The sequence below is a fragment of the Equus przewalskii genome, chromosome 6 (assembly GCF_037783145.1).
Source record: "Equus przewalskii isolate Varuska chromosome 6, EquPr2, whole genome shotgun sequence".
In the NCBI taxonomy this organism is placed as follows: domain Eukaryota; kingdom Metazoa; phylum Chordata; class Mammalia; order Perissodactyla; family Equidae; genus Equus; species Equus przewalskii.
The window spans coordinates 96,982,734-96,999,403 of NC_091836.1; the positions used below are offsets into that span (position 1 = coordinate 96,982,734).

The following is a 16,670-nucleotide window of genomic DNA, read 5'->3' on the forward strand; positions in this document are numbered from 1 at the left end:
GGAGAAACAGGGAGGAGGTCTAACAACGTTAGCCTAACATGACTCATTTTTATTATTTTACATGAACTTTAATATTTTCTCATAAACTGATTACTTCAAGAAATAAAAATGAAATACCAGAGAAGAAAAAACCTTGAAAGGGAATACCAATTACCTTGGGATCAAACTCATTTCTTATGAAATGGGAACCTTAGGGGAAAACATTCATATCTATAATTTTATGAAACTGATTAAGGTACTAAATCTGTATCTGCAGAGGTTTGATCTCACTGTGATCTGTACCAAGAGGCACCTGGCAGGGAAGAGGTGATGTTATGTACTGCGTCTCCCCCCACTTATCATCAGGACAGACTTAATTAAGCTTTGATATCTGTCCAGATTGCTATGTCCCAATTTTGAATTCAAGTTGCCTCATTGTATTAAAAATATAGAATAAAACAATGTTCTTTGGAGACAATGTATTCTGTTTAACAGGAAGATGGTAAACACCGTGGAGGATGCAGAAAGCAACGCAAGCACAGGTGCTCCTCAACCCTTGCCTCCGCCCAGCAGGGAGAGCGCGTGGCTGGCTCAGGGCAGCTTGGTTTACACAGAAGTGAAGATGACGGGCGAACATGAAAGAAGAGCTCCGGGACCTCACCCCCAACTCAGCGGAAGCCAGACTTCTCTGGGTTCTCCAAAAACGGTCTGGCTGCAATAAGCATTTGCAAAATTATGTCAAAGGTGTATCTGAAATGAGTCTCAGTAGAATTAACACTGAGGAGCTCAGGCCCTCCAGGGCGACCGCTTGACCAGGTTCTCTCCCTCCAGTAGCCAGGTAAGAGGGGGCGTGCATATGTCCCCCGTCGCTGACCTTGAACCAGGTGCAGCTAACAGCCACTCACCTGGCTGCATCCACAGCCGGGACTGTCAGCTCCATGAACGCTCTGGGACAATTTCTCGTGCTTGCCACTGGATTTGACTTAAGTAACTAGCATAGCTCCTGACATGCAAGCAAGCCCACAATCACCATCTGTCAGATTAAACTAAATTAAGAGCTACGTGAACAAGCTCAATTTGAAATTTAGGCAGACTACTGTAAATATTTTAACAACCGCATTCAAGATAGGTTTCTATGACAGCCATTTTCTTTCTCCACTACAGGGAAGCATGGAGCTTTACTGAAATTTAACTACATAAAGGGCCACACCTGCTCTTTCACCTGTATATCTATCTTACCTGAACAATAACTGGATAGCCACAGACTTCATTCCCAGCCTTAGTCATAGACACCGCCAGCACCAGCTCCGGGTCGCTCACCAGGTGGAAGGTCCTTGGGAAAACAGAATGAGGCACATTACCAAGTAGCGTGAGCCCTCAGAACTCCCCCTGTGCCACTCGTCAATGTTGCCTCTTGGCTCCATACGTACCCTGTGATAACTGATGTAAATCCTCTGAGCATTTCTCCCCTACAGAAAGCACCATGTCAAGCTTCCTCAGCAGAGGTGCTGAAAGTCCACTGCAGGAGGAGGGGCTCTCCTGCTCCTTCTGGCTGCTGCACGGCGTCAGTGGTTGGGAGTGAGGACATCCAGTGATGGCTGGCCCAGCACATTTCCAAAATGTGCAGTCCATCGGCACCCTTGCAGCTCTGGCCAGGCATGGTCATCATCTGCTTGTGGTCCCCCAACATGGCCATGATGGGCTCCAGGCCTTCTGCCGCACCAGCACCCCCACTCCCTTTGCACACCCATGTGCCTACAACCAGCTGCGCCCCCACACATGTTCCAGCAGTTGCTTCCTGCTTGCCCAGCAGCCACAGACCGTGTCCAGTGAGCTGCAGCCAGACCCTTCCCAGCGAGTTCTGAATGAGGCGGGGGCAGGCCCCATTCCAGGGCCCACCCCCAGCCCTCGAGTACTTACAGTTTGTTTGTTTGCTTTTAATGTCTTAGACTTACTCTTTATTATCATTTAATAATTCCCTATATTAGACCTCCTCTGGTTAAATCACTGATCACACCCAGGCTGATACACTCTCCTCACCCATTTTGCTGCTCAGAGAGGCAGTGAGGCAGCACGATTAAGAACATGCCTGTTGGAGCCACAGTACCCCAGCGTGAATCCTGGGTCCACCTCTCAAGAGCTCCACGGCTCTGCTTAACGACTCTGTGCCTCAGTTTCCTCATCTGTAAAATGGGACAAACGTGCACACCTCACAGGACTATTGTGGGACTCAAACGAGTCGATGCATATAAAACGCACAGGATACTGTCTGGCACACTGCTCTTAGGCTCAGCTACTATTATTAATGGTTGTGACTTTTTATAGCTTTTTTAAAAAAGTTTTCCCTCAAAGTGCAAGGTATCTGTTGAATGTTTCTAAGTGATCTTACACTGAAGCTAGCATAAAACATCCTTGACGAAAAAACAAAGTTATTGAGCTAAAACCCTCCAATTCTTTTCCCTTGCATCCCTTAAAAGCAAAAATAAACCAAACATTCGAGGCTCTTGTCTGTATAGGAAAAGCCAGTTCTTTACACCTGTCAACATAGTTGCTTTGCAGACCAGCACTGGCATTCCTGCTGCAGAAAACATAACTCGTCCCGAATATAAAATGTAGGGATGTAGGAGTGGAGGGAAGGGGCGAGCAAAGGTGGGAGAGGATCTGTTATAAAAATAATACATTTTTCCTTGTGAGACTTAAAAAATTCCAGATCTCTCATTTAAATCTCTGAACATAAAATAATATATCCTCATTGTAAAGAATTTACAAAGCCCTGGAAAATACAGTACAAATTACACAGAATTTTAAACATCACTCTTATTCCTACAGGATAATCAGTATTAATCTCACCTTTATTTCTTCCATCTATTCTTAGTTAATGAAGTATCACTTTAAATCCAAAATGGGTACTCAATTTTGTCAAATAGCCTATCAACATCTGTCAGGACTGCACTGCACGAGAGCTGGTGTTCTGCATTGTCTGTCTCTGTGGCCTCAGCATGTTGCATAGCTTGCATCTTGCATTCTTATTGGCACCCAACATTATTCAGAGGAATGAATGATTTCGTATTTCATGCACTGACCTACTGATGCAGGATTAGTCACCTCGCCGTCTCTGTGTTGTGCGGCCTAGAACAGAGGCAGCAACTTCTCCCAGGCTCCAGTGCCTCGCTCAGACACTAAGGTGTGGGCTTTTCTTTTCTGTTTTGGACAGTGCAGCCAACCGGCGCTCGCCTGTAGCAGGAGTGCCTAGCCTCTGTTGGAAGCCGGGCCGGGAGACTACAGAACCCCGTGCGCCAAACAGCAGAGTGAGAACTTACTCTGTATCCCCGCGACTTCCAGCTCGACACTATCGCCTCTCCCACCAACCTGCACTCCGAGTGCACGAAAGACACTGAAGCTCCTTGAGCCTCAGTTTACCTAGCTTTGGAATCACGGCTAAGACTAGAGATTTCTAAGATCTCTTTCAACTCCAAATTCCATGACACTGTATAAATTTGAGTCCTGTTGAGGGGATTTTCATCCCTGAGGATTTTTTTCATATTTCCCTTTAGAGACCAATGGTTAATTTAGACGGAGCCAGAGTTGAAAAGTGCAGAAAGATGCCAGCTTATCTCAAAAGTTGACCTGGAGCATCCTCCTGCGTGAGTGTGTCTGGCTCTTCCCCACGACCCCTCAGCACCCCTTCACTCTTCTCCTGCCCTTCTAGCCTAGACTACACGCTACCCCAGCTAGGCCTCGTTCTCACTCTCATAATTTCCCTGAAGAGGGTTTGCTGATAATTGCTTAGGATATCAGATTTCCTAGTTATTTTCTATTTTAAATAGGAGGCCAAAATGAAAAAGTAATTCAAGACCCAAAGGACTGAATGAAAGGACTAACAGTGAAAAATTCTCGGCACAGTGACAGCCACTGGGTATCTCCCATTGTGTTGGCCGTGAGTGACTCTACCTACACTCTAGTAATACAAATTCTGGATGGCATTTGCCTCCCTAAATGTGAGCCTACTGTCTGGACAAAATATGGAGGATCAAAAGACTGTGGCCCACATGCACAGAATTTTCTATAGGTTTCTGCTGCCTAATGCAACCCAAGAGTCTCCAGGACTCGCCAGCTCATCAAAACAAATGGGTTTCAGCATCCAATTACATGAACGAGAACAAAGCAAAACGCCAAGGGAAAATGCGGAAGCAAGCTCAGAATTACCGTCCCTGCCCACGCACTTCGGCCATAGGACACATATTCGTCTGAATCTGGCCACACCTACTCACCAAGACTCTGCAAACCTCTCCCGCCCAAGCGCTTGTGGGAGTTCCCACATGGTGACCCGCGTGCTCGTGAGAATCCTGTCCCACTGCCTCTCCCCTTCACTGCTCCACCTCTTCTCTTGGACCAAAGCTTCAAGTTTCTGACCAGGGACAATCAATGTCTCCATCTCCCACCAACCGTCCCCCTCTTCCACAGCTCGCCGTGCGAGGCCTTAAGACGTCAAAGTTACAGAGTGTTTTGGAAAGTGGAAGGAGATGGGAAGAGACCATCCTCCTCTTGCTAGACGCGGTTGGATTTTCCAAAGCAGTGGTGGTTGTGGTCCAGCGTTTCACGGCGTTTCAGGCAAACCGCTCTTTCTGTTTTTACTTAAAGAACCTTTCCCTCCTCCTGCTTCCTCCACAGCACTCGGGATGAAAAACAAACCCAGCGACAGGCTCTGAGCAGGACTCAGAACTCGCCTCTCCTCCAGTGGCCAGGCATTCCTGACAAACTCATCACGCTGGCTTTCTCCTGCCTTAGGGTCACTTCTCTCATTCCCCATGTGTGTCCACCCCGGTTCATCAGCCATGCTCCAATTCCAGCGTAGGCTCAAAAGGGACCTCAACTGCAATACAGAAAACCAAGGCAGTGGGATGGATTGCAAACTTCCAGAGAGGTAGAGATGGGGAGGCTCTAGCTCCGTAGGTGCAGGGATTTTCATCTGTTTTGTTCTTTGCTAAAGCTCCAGCACCTAAAACACTGCCCTTAATAACCCTGTGCAGCTGTGCGAATGAATTTTGGTTCCATATGGCAGGCAATTCTCAGGGACAAAAGCCTACTTCCTAGCTCCCCATCGCAAACACAGCTTAGGCGGGATGAACGGGGCAGAGAACACACTCACGGGCCTGCCTGCACGGTGGCTTCCCAGCCCTCTCTAAGTGCGCCTTGCTGGGGGCTTTGCTCATCTCAGACAGCGGGCAGAGTGAGGCTGGCTCCCTCCCCGCCCACGCCGCCGCTGCTGCCACCTGCTGAAGCTCATGCAGCCTCTCTCAGAGCAGCCACTCCTAAGCTTTTGCATCACACACATTTTGAGAAGCCAATGAAAATCACAGCTCTTTCCCAGAAAAAAAAAAAAAAAAATATATATATATATATAGTACAGATACACAAACATACATTTTGTATAGTATTTCCAAAGCCTGAAGAGGCCCCTGGAGCTCCACCATGTAACACAAATGGTAGAATTTGAAGCAAACCAATCTAAAATCCAAGGAGTTCTTTTCTTTCTTGTTAAAGAAATGTTTGAACGTGCACCGAAACAGAGAGAAACGTGTAAGAAACCACTGTGGACTGAGCAGCTGTCAATATTCTACCAATTCTCGTTTCCTCCGTTCCCCCCTCCCAAGTTTAAAAGTTTTTGCTTTTGCTAGAATATTTTAGAACAAATTTGAGATATCTCTTAATTTTATCTGTAAATACTACAATATATATCCAAGCAACCAGGACTTTTCTCTCTCTTTTTTTTTTAACGTAACCATTAAACCATTATGACACCAACAAAATTAACAAGACTTCCTTCATATCGTGGGGTACCCAGACTGTTCTAAATTTCCTCTGATTGTCTCGGAAATAACCTATTGACAGTGGCCAGCTTGAATCTGAATCCAAACAAAGGCCAGCCATTGGATTAGGATTTTGTATCCGTTAAGGTAAGAATTCTCTTTCACTGTGTGAGCAGAAGCCGTATCAGCTGGTTACGTGATGGCAGCAGGGGAGGGCGAGGGGCAAGCATGTTGGGGGGCAGGAGATGAGTCAATGACAAGTGCTGTCAAATTCTAAAAATGGGGACGTTTTAGAGTTCCTACTTGATCCCTTCAAATCATCAGAATAAAATTAGACAAGGGCCCAGTTTTCTCTTGACCTCAGTGGCCAGCTGAAACCATGAGCTCAGCAGGTTGATTTCACATTTCTTATCTGAATCGATAGTGGAGAAGTTGTGTGTAGACTCCCGAGGGCTCGCATTTGCTTTCACTCCTTCTCCTCCTCGAGTAGGTTAAGAATTATTGGCCATGTTATCAGAAAATCCAAAGTCCTCAAAGGTACCCTGCCTGCTGGGTGAGGATCATGTGGGCTCTCTTAGGCACCCACTCACTTTTTGATATACTAACCCCCAAATCTAACGGGTTTACCTGCTGCCTTTCTTGTGCATCCAGCGTTGACGACCATCATCTGCTTTTTTCTCCACCAAAACCACCTCCGTGCCCGAATGCAGGTCGGGACCTGGCACCCCCAGTGCTAGCTGAGGAACGGCATGGCTTATAATTTGCGCATCTCTGTATTCAAACTGCTGGTGGCAAAGCTTCTGCCATTTACTCTGCCTTGGAGAACGGCTGAAATAAAGAGAATCTCATTAGTGGCAGAAAAGTACCCTGTGCACCAACGTGCTGGAGACTGCAAGTTCTGCTGGTGAGAGACCCGCTGTGAACCAAATGCACCTGTCACGGGGAGGCACGATCATCGGGACACCAGCAATGCTGTTTGCTTTGCACTGCCAGGCGGAAGTGAAAAATAGGAGTCTGAGTTTATTTTGTAACAGAAGTAAAGGTTCATTCAAGAGAATATGAGAAATTCATCAGCAAAGAAAAAAGAAGTTCAGTTGAAGAGAGAATTTAGTTAAAGAAGAAAAAGAGGGAGAAGAAGGGGGGCATTCAGAATCAAACAGAGAACGAAGGGCCCCATTCAGACCATGGCTCTCTATCCTCCATCCACAGGACCTCTGGAAAATAGAATTTCATTCTCCAAGGTTTCAATCTTCCCAAACAATTCATAGAATATCATAAAAGAAAATAACAAAATGCTAGTGAGTTAATTAAAGGAATCTGTTACTTAACGGATCTTAAAGCATTAAGCCGACTTATTAAACATATTAACCATCACGATGCATTGGCAATTAAACTAATTTATAAACATCTAAGTCCCTACTATAAGTGCGGACTAATGCCAAATGTTCATATGACAAAATTGTTTAATTCATATGAGCTGCTGTAATGTTAAGCAAATGTCTAAAGACGGAATAATACAAAGTATTATAGACTCCTGTCGTTTCATTGGACATTAATCAGAAATAAATAAAATTAAAAAGGAAGAAATTGCGTTTTACTAATTTCTTAAAGAAGTCAGGCCATCTCGTGTGCTCATCCACAGATTCATTCACACACTCATTCAGCAGATAGACAGGCTCGGCCGGTGCTCAGGAGGCAAACGGGTGAGCTCGCTGTCTGCACAGAGAAGACGCCAGCGAGCAGGACTCATGGCCACAACTGAAGCGATGAGGACCATCCCACAGCATGTTCAGCACTTCCGTCAAAACACAAGCGAAAACGTGTGTGCTGATGCAAACTGAGCTGACAGGAACGCAGACCCTCGGGAATACTTTTGCCCCAAAGTGAGCAAATCTAAGGAATCCCTTCTTACCTGTCCTCCTCCTGTGGGTGCGCATCGTCAAAGAGCTCTTCCACTTTCTCCGGAGGCCCGCCATGCTGCTGCAGGTCCCCAGAGGTGTCCTGCCAGGCGTACCTGACGACAGGACCCCGAGCCTTCCCTCGGAGATGGGCCCTCGCGTGCGCATCCCTATCAAGGGCCAGAAACAAACACAAGTCTAAGAGTTCCCACTTACCCCCAGAGAATGTCTCTGCGTGTAGCTGATCCTGTCCTGAAGGAGACGGGGGGTCTGTAAATCATATTTCCATAACGGCGCTCAACACTGCAAATCCACATCCCACTAACTCATAATTTAGGTCTTTTAATACGAGGCTACACATAAAAGTCCTCGATCCCATAATAAACAGCATTCTTTTTTGTTTATTGAGAAAAAATGAGGTCATATATTATATGTGAAAAATTATAAGATTAAGACTGCCTAGTAGTTTAACAAATTTGTAACAAACATGTAATGAGAGTCCTTCTGCTCACCCCAGAAGTGGGTCATAACTCTGTCTGGAACAGTCCAGCCTAGATTACTGGGTTTCATGAAGTTTACTCACTAGACAATGTTAAAGGAATCTTCATTAACTTAATTTTTCCTCTCAATAGAGAAATCTAGGGAGACTCAAAGAGCACTGGAACAGACATGCCAGCTTTTGAAAGAGAATAACGCACCGAAACACTGAGTAAATCGTCCTAGTCTGAATGACTGAGCCAGCCTCTTGCTTCCTACTGAGACGACGCTGTGCGCGGGAGCGTGGCCGCCATACAGATCTGTACATATCACGCTCCAGGCTCGCTTGCCTTCCGTGGGATCCTGACACAACGGGAGAACTCCTGGGCTGACGGCGGGATAAATGCACGGGCAGAGCAGCCAGCCTATTTCTGTGCTCCAAATATGCGAATGTGTAAATAAAGCCTCTGGGGCCGCGATGGGCAAGGCGCGTGTGGTCACTTGATGTAACCACAAGCGACAACATATTCCAAACTCAGGGACAATTGCTGTGTTAGCAGAGCAGACCACACACTTGTCAAACGTAACAAAAGTATTTCGTGTGGATCTCAAACTCGTGGGTAACCAGGACTGCAGCAGAAGCAGCTTCTCAAGTAAAAAATCTAGTAACAGTTAAAAAACAACAGCGCCATCTTGTGTTGAAAATAAAAAACATAGCTTTCCCACCAACTCCATTTCCTCGAGGAAAAGGGGAAAAAAGTCGTTCTTAGTTTTACCATATTTAGCAGGGTGTAAACAATATTCTTCCCCCATTTCCAGATGCTTCATTTTCTAACTTGGAATTTATCTATATGCTCTTGGGCTTCCAGTGAAATGAAATACATCAAGTCAATCTCAGAACAGCCATTTTTAAGTCCATCTTACTTTATTAATTCATTCGTTTGTCCATTCGTTCACTCTTAAAACTTAAAATCATCCTTAGTTAGTCATTCATTTCTTTAACTAATATTTGCTGCACATCCATTGTATGAGAGGCGCAGAGTTCTATGTGTCAGGGATACAGGGACAAACAAAACAAACAGGTTCTCAGGGTCGATGGAGCTTACGTTCTAGTGGGAAGAAGAGGGAACAGACAAGCAAATGAATAAACAAACAAGTTAAGTGCCATAAGTGGAACAAAACAGGATACTGTGATAGAAATTGGCGGGGGTGGGTGGGGTCTTCTTTAGCAGTGGGGTCAGAGAAGGCTCCTCCGAGAGGTGGCGTGTGAGTTGAGCCCTGGACGTGGGAAGGAGCCTGCCATGCGAGGATCTGGAGGGAGAGCATTCAGACAGACAAAAGAGCAACTACAGAACTCTGAAGCAAGAGGGTGTTGGCTCATTTGAGGAACAGAAGGACCCCGGTGTGACAGGCATGCCATGAACAAGGGGAGGGGGCCGGAGACAGGCTGGTGAGAGGCAGGGCATGCCCAGCGTGCGGGACAAGAGGAGACAGCCCCCCGGGCACCATGCCCGGAGAGGCTTTTCTTCCATCAAGCATCACAGCGGGGTCAGCTGCCCCAGAGTTTCTTTTCCATTGTGCTTCTTATTGTTTTTACTAGAAATCTGCACATAGAACCCAGCCATCTAAAGGGTTCCTTCCAGATCCATGTTCTGGCCTCTTGCTCTATGGCTGTCTTGTCTTAAATCATCCCACTTCTCGATGAATATGTGCAAACCTCCTGACAAACCTACCTAAGGAAGTCCAGAGGGATCTTGCAGTGACTTTCTGATGGGAGACACTTTGTGATGAAGTCATCACAAGTGGTCAAAGAACCAGGGACAGCTAGTCTGGAAAAGAGACAGCCCAGTGGGCTGATGACAGTGAGCTTCGAGTGTTTTAGGGACTCATTAGTGGAGGAGGAATAGGACACAGTTCAAAGAAACAGATGAAATTATAGGAGGGAGATGTTCTAAATAATTATTCAACATTAGAATGGGCTGCCTTGTGAAATAGTGACCTCCCTGTCACTAGGAGTATTCAAGAAGAGATTGGATCGAAAGGGCCTGCCTGGACTGTGCAGGAGATTCTCGCATTATCCTCTGAGTGGACTCAACCACTTTTACCTCAAGGTCTCCAGGTCTTGAGGAAATCTATGAATCAGAACAATGCGGATCTTTGCTCTCAAAGATGTTCTTTCTTTTTTCTTACTTTGTGCTTAGTCTTTGTCTTAAGTGCAGCCTAGTAACTGAGAGACTGGATGATATATTCCCTCAGAAGAAGAACGAAAGGGGGTATTGGGGAAGTCTGTGGCCAATTCTCTAACCATTGCAGAAGGCACCCAGAGGTCCAGACACTCTCTCTGGAGGAGACCTCTGGTGCCTTTCTGAGTGTCAGGGCAAGGACATCACTCATCAAAATGAGGATGTTTGGTTCCTAAAATAAAAGTTGATGTTCTTAGAATTGAGAATAGAAACAGTCTTTTAAAACAGTTTGTAACAATGATATAGAAATTAATTTTCACAGTTATTGCAATGGTAATTGACCAGCTGTTTTTGGTTTTATAATTCATTGAACCATTCCTTCATTTATTCAGTAAATAACCACTAACGTCAGTCTCCCTGCTCGTCACAGAACACACGTGACAGGGTTTTTGCCCTCGAGGAATTCCCAGGTTGGTGGTCGCTGGGGTGGGGGAACGTTGCTCTGTGGAATCACCGCCTTCGTTGATCCCAGAGATGGAGAGTCACCCCACAGACAAGGACGGCAAGGCAGACGCTCAGGCGGGCAGACGTGAAGGTGAGGCTCAGCGCCTCGACAGCCCCTCCATCGAGGCGGCTTGCAGGCGCCGAGATGGAGCTTGGAGTCCACATGGCAGGATGAGAAAGTGTGGGGCGGAGGGGGGTATGGGGCACCCATGAGGGTCAACAGTGGCCTGGACCGGGCTCAGAAGGGCTTGCATTCCAGACTAGACATTTCTTCTGCAACAGGAAGCCACTGAAGAACTGCACGAACACGACCGTGTTTCAGAAAGATGTGTCACGACCGTGTTTCAGAAAGATGTGTCACGACCGTGTTTCAGAAAGATGTGTCACGACCGTGTTTCAGAAAGATGTGTCACGACCGTGTTTCAGAAAGATGTGTCACGACCGTGTTTCAGAAAGATGTGTCCACAGAGCGAACTTCGCGGGGAATGGAGGAGATTATGGAGACAGGGACCAATCAGAAAGCCACGTCAGAGATCAGGGTGATGACCACATACTAACACGCATCCAGCTCGAACCTGCCTTAGGGAAGAGGCTTAATGGTTCCTGAAGTCCACGTTTATGGAAACAAAACATGATGAATTCTTCATACGAATGTCTGCATTTCTAAGATCCTAGCCTTTTAAAAATAGCAACATTGTAACAAAATTACTGAAAGTAGATCATTGTGATGGTTGAACACTGCAGCTCCAGCTCTATTCTTTTGCCAAGAAACTAATTAAATCCTAGCTCTTCACTTGACATGGTTTCACGCGCTCGGCGCAGGTTCCCTGCCTGTGCTCCGTGCTGTTGTCGAGATAATGAGCTGAGTTCAAACGGCAACCAGGTAGCTTTGCTGGCCCCACTGATTACTTACAAAATTTCACTGGAAGCATTTTCTGTTGTTAAAGCATTTTTTTGCATTTGCTTTTCCTCTGGTTCTATAATTTGCTTCTCTTCTCCAAAAATTTCCACAGGTTTACGCACAGCAAGCTTGGCTCCGGACACAATGTCACTTTGGACTTCTAAAACAAGAGCTGAGCAGAAATGCAAACATTTTTGCAAGGACATATTAGTTACGATTGCAGAGAACTAGGAATTTGAAAACACGTGCTAAAATAAAAACGCAAAAGACTTCGAGCTATTTGATACAATAGAACAAATTCTAGGAGGAATTGATAGTTTCTCTTTAAACTAATAAGTTCTGTCTCAAGTAATTCAATTTTTGTAGATTCTTTCCTCTCAAGATTTTCTTAGTCAAAAGTACTGAAAATAGATCTGTCCAAAAACACATAAGTCATTGTAAATTCTAACTATTTAAGTGGGCCACATTATTTGGATATGGGTCTCTAGATCCTTCTCTGGGGTCCCAAATTCTTCAGTGAAAGTCCCCAATGCCTCAGAGACAGGTGCAAAGCTTACCATACAGTGTTCAATATACGCAACAGGGTAAGGATTAAATTATATTAGTGATTTTTCTCTTTTGCCTTTTTGTGTCCTGGTTCCTGGGGCAGCCTCGAGGGAAGGAGGAAGACCACAAGGAGATGAGAAATGTTACAAAGGAAAAGCAGAAGCACAAAAATAGTTCTGACATTCAAGTCCAGCATATTCCCTAAGACAACAGCCATGGCCACGTAAATCAGGATGACACTGTCACGATTTGGGATTTTTCCAAATCCTTTAGTTTCCATGTAGCATAGTAAGGCTTCAACCTCAGGGTTGACCTGGAGAAAGCCCACCATTTCTGGGCCTGAGGAGATTTGAGGCAGAAGACAGAGGAAGGCAGAAAACCAGCACTGGGCATGGTGATTCCACTCAGGCTTCACTGAGGGCATCTGAGCAGCACCAGCAGCAAAAGGCTGGGGCACTGCCCATCGCTCAGGACACTGTGACAAGTCACCCCCGAGCTGCCCTCGCCCCTCCAGTCTGAGGCCCAGCCATGTGCACCTGGAGCTGGTTTCTCGGGGGTGCCCACCACCCAGGATTGGCTGAGAGCCATGCTGGGGAGCTCTCCCGAAGGGCTGCCGAGCAGGGGTCAAGGGTGTGTAGGAAGGACTGGCAGAGGTGGCTGCCCAGCCACAACCAGGCTGCAGAGGGCCAGAGGAGGCAAGGGGACACTGTGGCAGGCAGGAAGCACACCCACCCAAAGCATGGTCTGGACCAAAAGAATGGAACACCACCACCCAGCCACGGACCTCGGCCAGCAGGGCCTAGAAAGCAAGAGGGTCTGCACCCCGAGTTCTTTCCTTCCATCCTAGAGAGGACCCGGAGCAGGACTCTGGACAGCGGGAAGCCCGCAAGGCCTGCTAAAGGACCAGTTAAATTAACAGGTGGGACAGAACCTGAACCTGACTGGACGTTCAATGTTCTCCTTGATGGGGGTACGTGGGGCTCACAAGGAAGGCCCGATTTGTTAAAGACAAAACAAAGAAAGTGTGTTTTCTTAGCACATCCGCAGTGTAGTGTGAATTAAAATGCACAAGTCTGTTAAAGATAAACATTAAGTCCAAGGACCTAATCAGCAAGATGCAGGGGTGAAATATGACCTGTTTAAACAAATTTGGATTTTTTAAAAAGCAGTATCACCAGGTATTTTATTTTGGCTGCATTTATTAAGGAAAGTAATGCCAGTGCTTACTCTCTGTCTTACGTGTACTGCAGAAGATTTGCATTTTAGAAACATCGGACGTCAAGTTCCTCAGGAGGATTTGCCTCTTTTGCTGGGCAGTGGACAGGTCGGGATTGATCCAGTCTTCTCCACGTGAGACATACACCTGCCAAAGACACGAGTATCTGCTCCCGCACAACTGTTCCCAGCAGCATTACCTACAACAGCCCGAACTGGAAACGATGAAGTGTCTCACAGCAGGTGAAGGGTTAAACAAACCGTGGCGCGTGGAACAACCCTCATGATAAAAAGGCACAGACTACTGATAAATGCGACAACCTTGACGGACCTCGAGGGTTTGGTGCTGAACAAAGTACTTGTCCATACTGTCTTTGCAACTTACTGCGAAAATTTCAAAATAAAAATGTATATTTGAAACATAATTATTTCAAAATAAAAAGTTAAAAAAAATTTGTGTACAGGAAGGAGAAGAAGGAAAGAAGGAAGGAAAGGAGGAGGGTGGGTTGGGAGGTATAAGTCAGGGGGTGCAAACTATGCCGGAGGCCCAAGGCCGGGCTGCTGCCTGTCCTTGTGGATAAAGTGTAACTGCACAGAGCTCTGCCCACTCACTCACGCGTGGTCTGTCACTGCTTTTGTGCTGCAATGGCAGAGCCGATGCTTCAGCAGAGACCGTGCACTCTGCAAACACTGACTACCTGACCCTTTACAGAAACAGTTTGACAACCGCTCGTGTGAACGAATTTCAGCATCGGCACCGAAATGTTGATGTGGATGTTTCTAGATGCTGAGATTATGCAGGACACTTTTTCATCTTCATTTTGCTTAAATGTATTTCTTAAATGTCTTTAAATGAATATATATTTCGTTGAAGTAAGAAAAAATAGAGGGGGATACTGAGGAAGAGTCAGTAAGAAGAAAAAGAAACAGTGCTGCCTTCTGCAGGCCACTCACTGATTAGCACACATTTTCCTACAAGAAAACGTTCTCAAAATTTCTTCTTTAAAACAACAGGTTTCGGGGCCGGCCCGGTGGCGCAGTGGTTAAGTGCACACGTTCGGCTTCGGCGGCCCGGATCCCAGGTGCAGACATGGCACCACTTGTCAAGCCATGCTGTGGCAGGCGTCCCACATATAACACAGAGGATGATGGGCACAGATGTCAGCTGAGGGCCAGTCTTCCTCAGCAAAAAGAGGAGGATTGGCAGCAGATGTCAGCTCAGGGCTAACCTTCCTCAAAAAAAAAAAAAAAAGATTTAAAAAAAAAAACAATAGGTTTCTTTCCTCCTATGAACACACTTAACCATCTGACTGTTCCTGCTCCAGCCTTCACGTCGGCTGCTCACAGTGACAGGTTCATTTCTAGTAAATATGCAGGATCCTGTGACAACCACTCCTGGCTCCACCCTCCCTCCTCTTGCCCTGGTGGCCTCACCTACTTACCTTTAAATTAAATTTATCTTCTGTATCACATGTTTTAATGCAATCTGCCTTAAATTCCTTCTAAAATAACTCAGTGAATAAGCACAGCAGGGAAAACAAAAATATTGAAAGCAAACAAAGACTTAGCATTCAAACCAGATCCACCAGATTCCAAGAGCTAAGAGTCTCCCTCTGCCCCTCTGCCTTGGATCCTGTCCTGGGGACCCCTGCTGTCTCGCACCCTGTCCTGGGGACCCCCTGCTGCCTCTGACCCTGTCCTGGGGACACCCTGCTGCCTCTGACCCTGTCCTGGGGACACCCCGCTGCCTCTGACCCTGTCCTGGGGAACCCCCGCTGCCTCGGACCCTGTCCTGGGGACCCCCCTGCTACCTCAGATCCTGTTCCAGGGCCCTCAGTGAAGACTCTCTCAAGGGGTCTTCACACCTGGAGCCTGAGTCAGTCTGGGTAACCCATGAGGCTCGGTTGTCTGCTCGGAGAAGCTCAGGCATCAATCAAGGCAGGCTTTCTTCTCAAGCCAACGCCTCAAATCCCATAATGGGAGCCAAGGCGGGGCTGCTGAAGCCCTCCACGTCTCAGCCTTCTCCAGCCACCCACACAGAGTGTGTGAAAAACTAGATCTGATTTTTTTCCCCAGAGGTGAAGCCATCATTAGGAAATCACTAAACAGCCACATTTTGCAGGCCTCAAGGAAGGAAGAGGCGCTACCTCCCTGACAGTGGGCAGCAATCGCAGGTGCTTCATAGTTCGGTCTTCCCCGGGTCCTGCCCTCATTTCTAAGGTGAGGATAAGGAGAGCAAGCGTCCCACCGGGTGGTGAGGAGCGTCAGGGGAGGTAATTCACGTCCGCCCCTGAAAATCGCGCCTCGCCCCCAGTGAGCTCTCCACACCCTGCTCTGTGCACCACTCTCTCACGGCTGCTGAGTGGGGATGATTCTGAGAGAAGATAAGAGGAAAGATGGCAAGCAGATCTTATATTTTAAAACACTTTTCTTTTGTTAGTATTCATGTACTGATACTTCCGGTTCACAGCCTGTCTTTACCAGCTCGTCTCTCTGAAGGTCTTTTAGGGCCAAGACTTCCTGCCCTTCTTCGTTGAACAATCTCCGAGCCGCAGACGGTAAATGTAAGGTCTCGGTGCACCTGCAATGAGACGGAGTATCAGCTGTGCACAGAGAGCTCCCAGCAGAGCAGGGAGAACAGAGACGGCAGGGCCCGACCAGTAACGACCAGCCCCCTGCGGGACTGTGAGGAGTCCAGGGCCAGCCCGGGAGCCCGTCAGACCCCTGTTAGTCTCGCTGTCCCTGTGCAAGCTGTGGGACTTGGGCAAATAGCGAAACTCTCTGAGCCTAAACGACTTACTTCCCAGAGTTGTTGTGACAATTGTGGGTCGACTTTGAGAAACACCCAGCCGGGCGCCAGGCGCGATGGGGACAGGCAGACGCACCATAGCGCTGCTCTCCCCTCACTGCGCCCCCACTCCCCATCTGTGGGCCTTGGCTCCTCTCTTCCTGTTGCATGAACCACCTTCCCCAGCTTCTTCTGTGGAAGTTCTACTCTCTCTCCAAAGTCACATCCATCACCAAGCAGCTCCTCACCTCCTTTCTCCAGAAGGGATCTTTATAGCCCTTTAAGTCCCTTTGAAAGAGGAATTTTTGCCCCGTTAGACATTAAACAGTGATCCTTTTTTCCCCAAATGAGCAGTGGGCCAGCCCTTTG

The 16,670-nt window shown here is 47.0% G+C and overlaps 1 protein-coding gene across 8 annotated transcripts in view; it reads right to left on the minus strand.

Annotated features, from left to right (window-relative positions):
- Nucleotides 1–16,670, minus strand: part of DCDC1 (doublecortin domain containing 1) — a 443,558-nt gene that overhangs the window by 46,274 nt on the left and 380,614 nt on the right. For all 8 annotated transcript variants that reach the window (XM_070626537.1, XM_070626535.1, XM_070626540.1 and 5 more), the window contains 6 exons: nt 15,995–16,094; nt 13,526–13,661; nt 11,765–11,924; nt 7,702–7,857; nt 6,417–6,617; nt 1,219–1,312 (listed from right to left, as the gene is read on the minus strand). In XM_070626537.1, the coding sequence (XP_070482638.1) occupies nt 1,219–1,312; nt 6,417–6,617; nt 7,702–7,857; nt 11,765–11,924; nt 13,526–13,661; nt 15,995–16,094 (847 nt within the window). The remainder of the gene's footprint in view (nt 1–1,218; nt 1,313–6,416; nt 6,618–7,701; nt 7,858–11,764; nt 11,925–13,525; nt 13,662–15,994; nt 16,095–16,670) is intronic.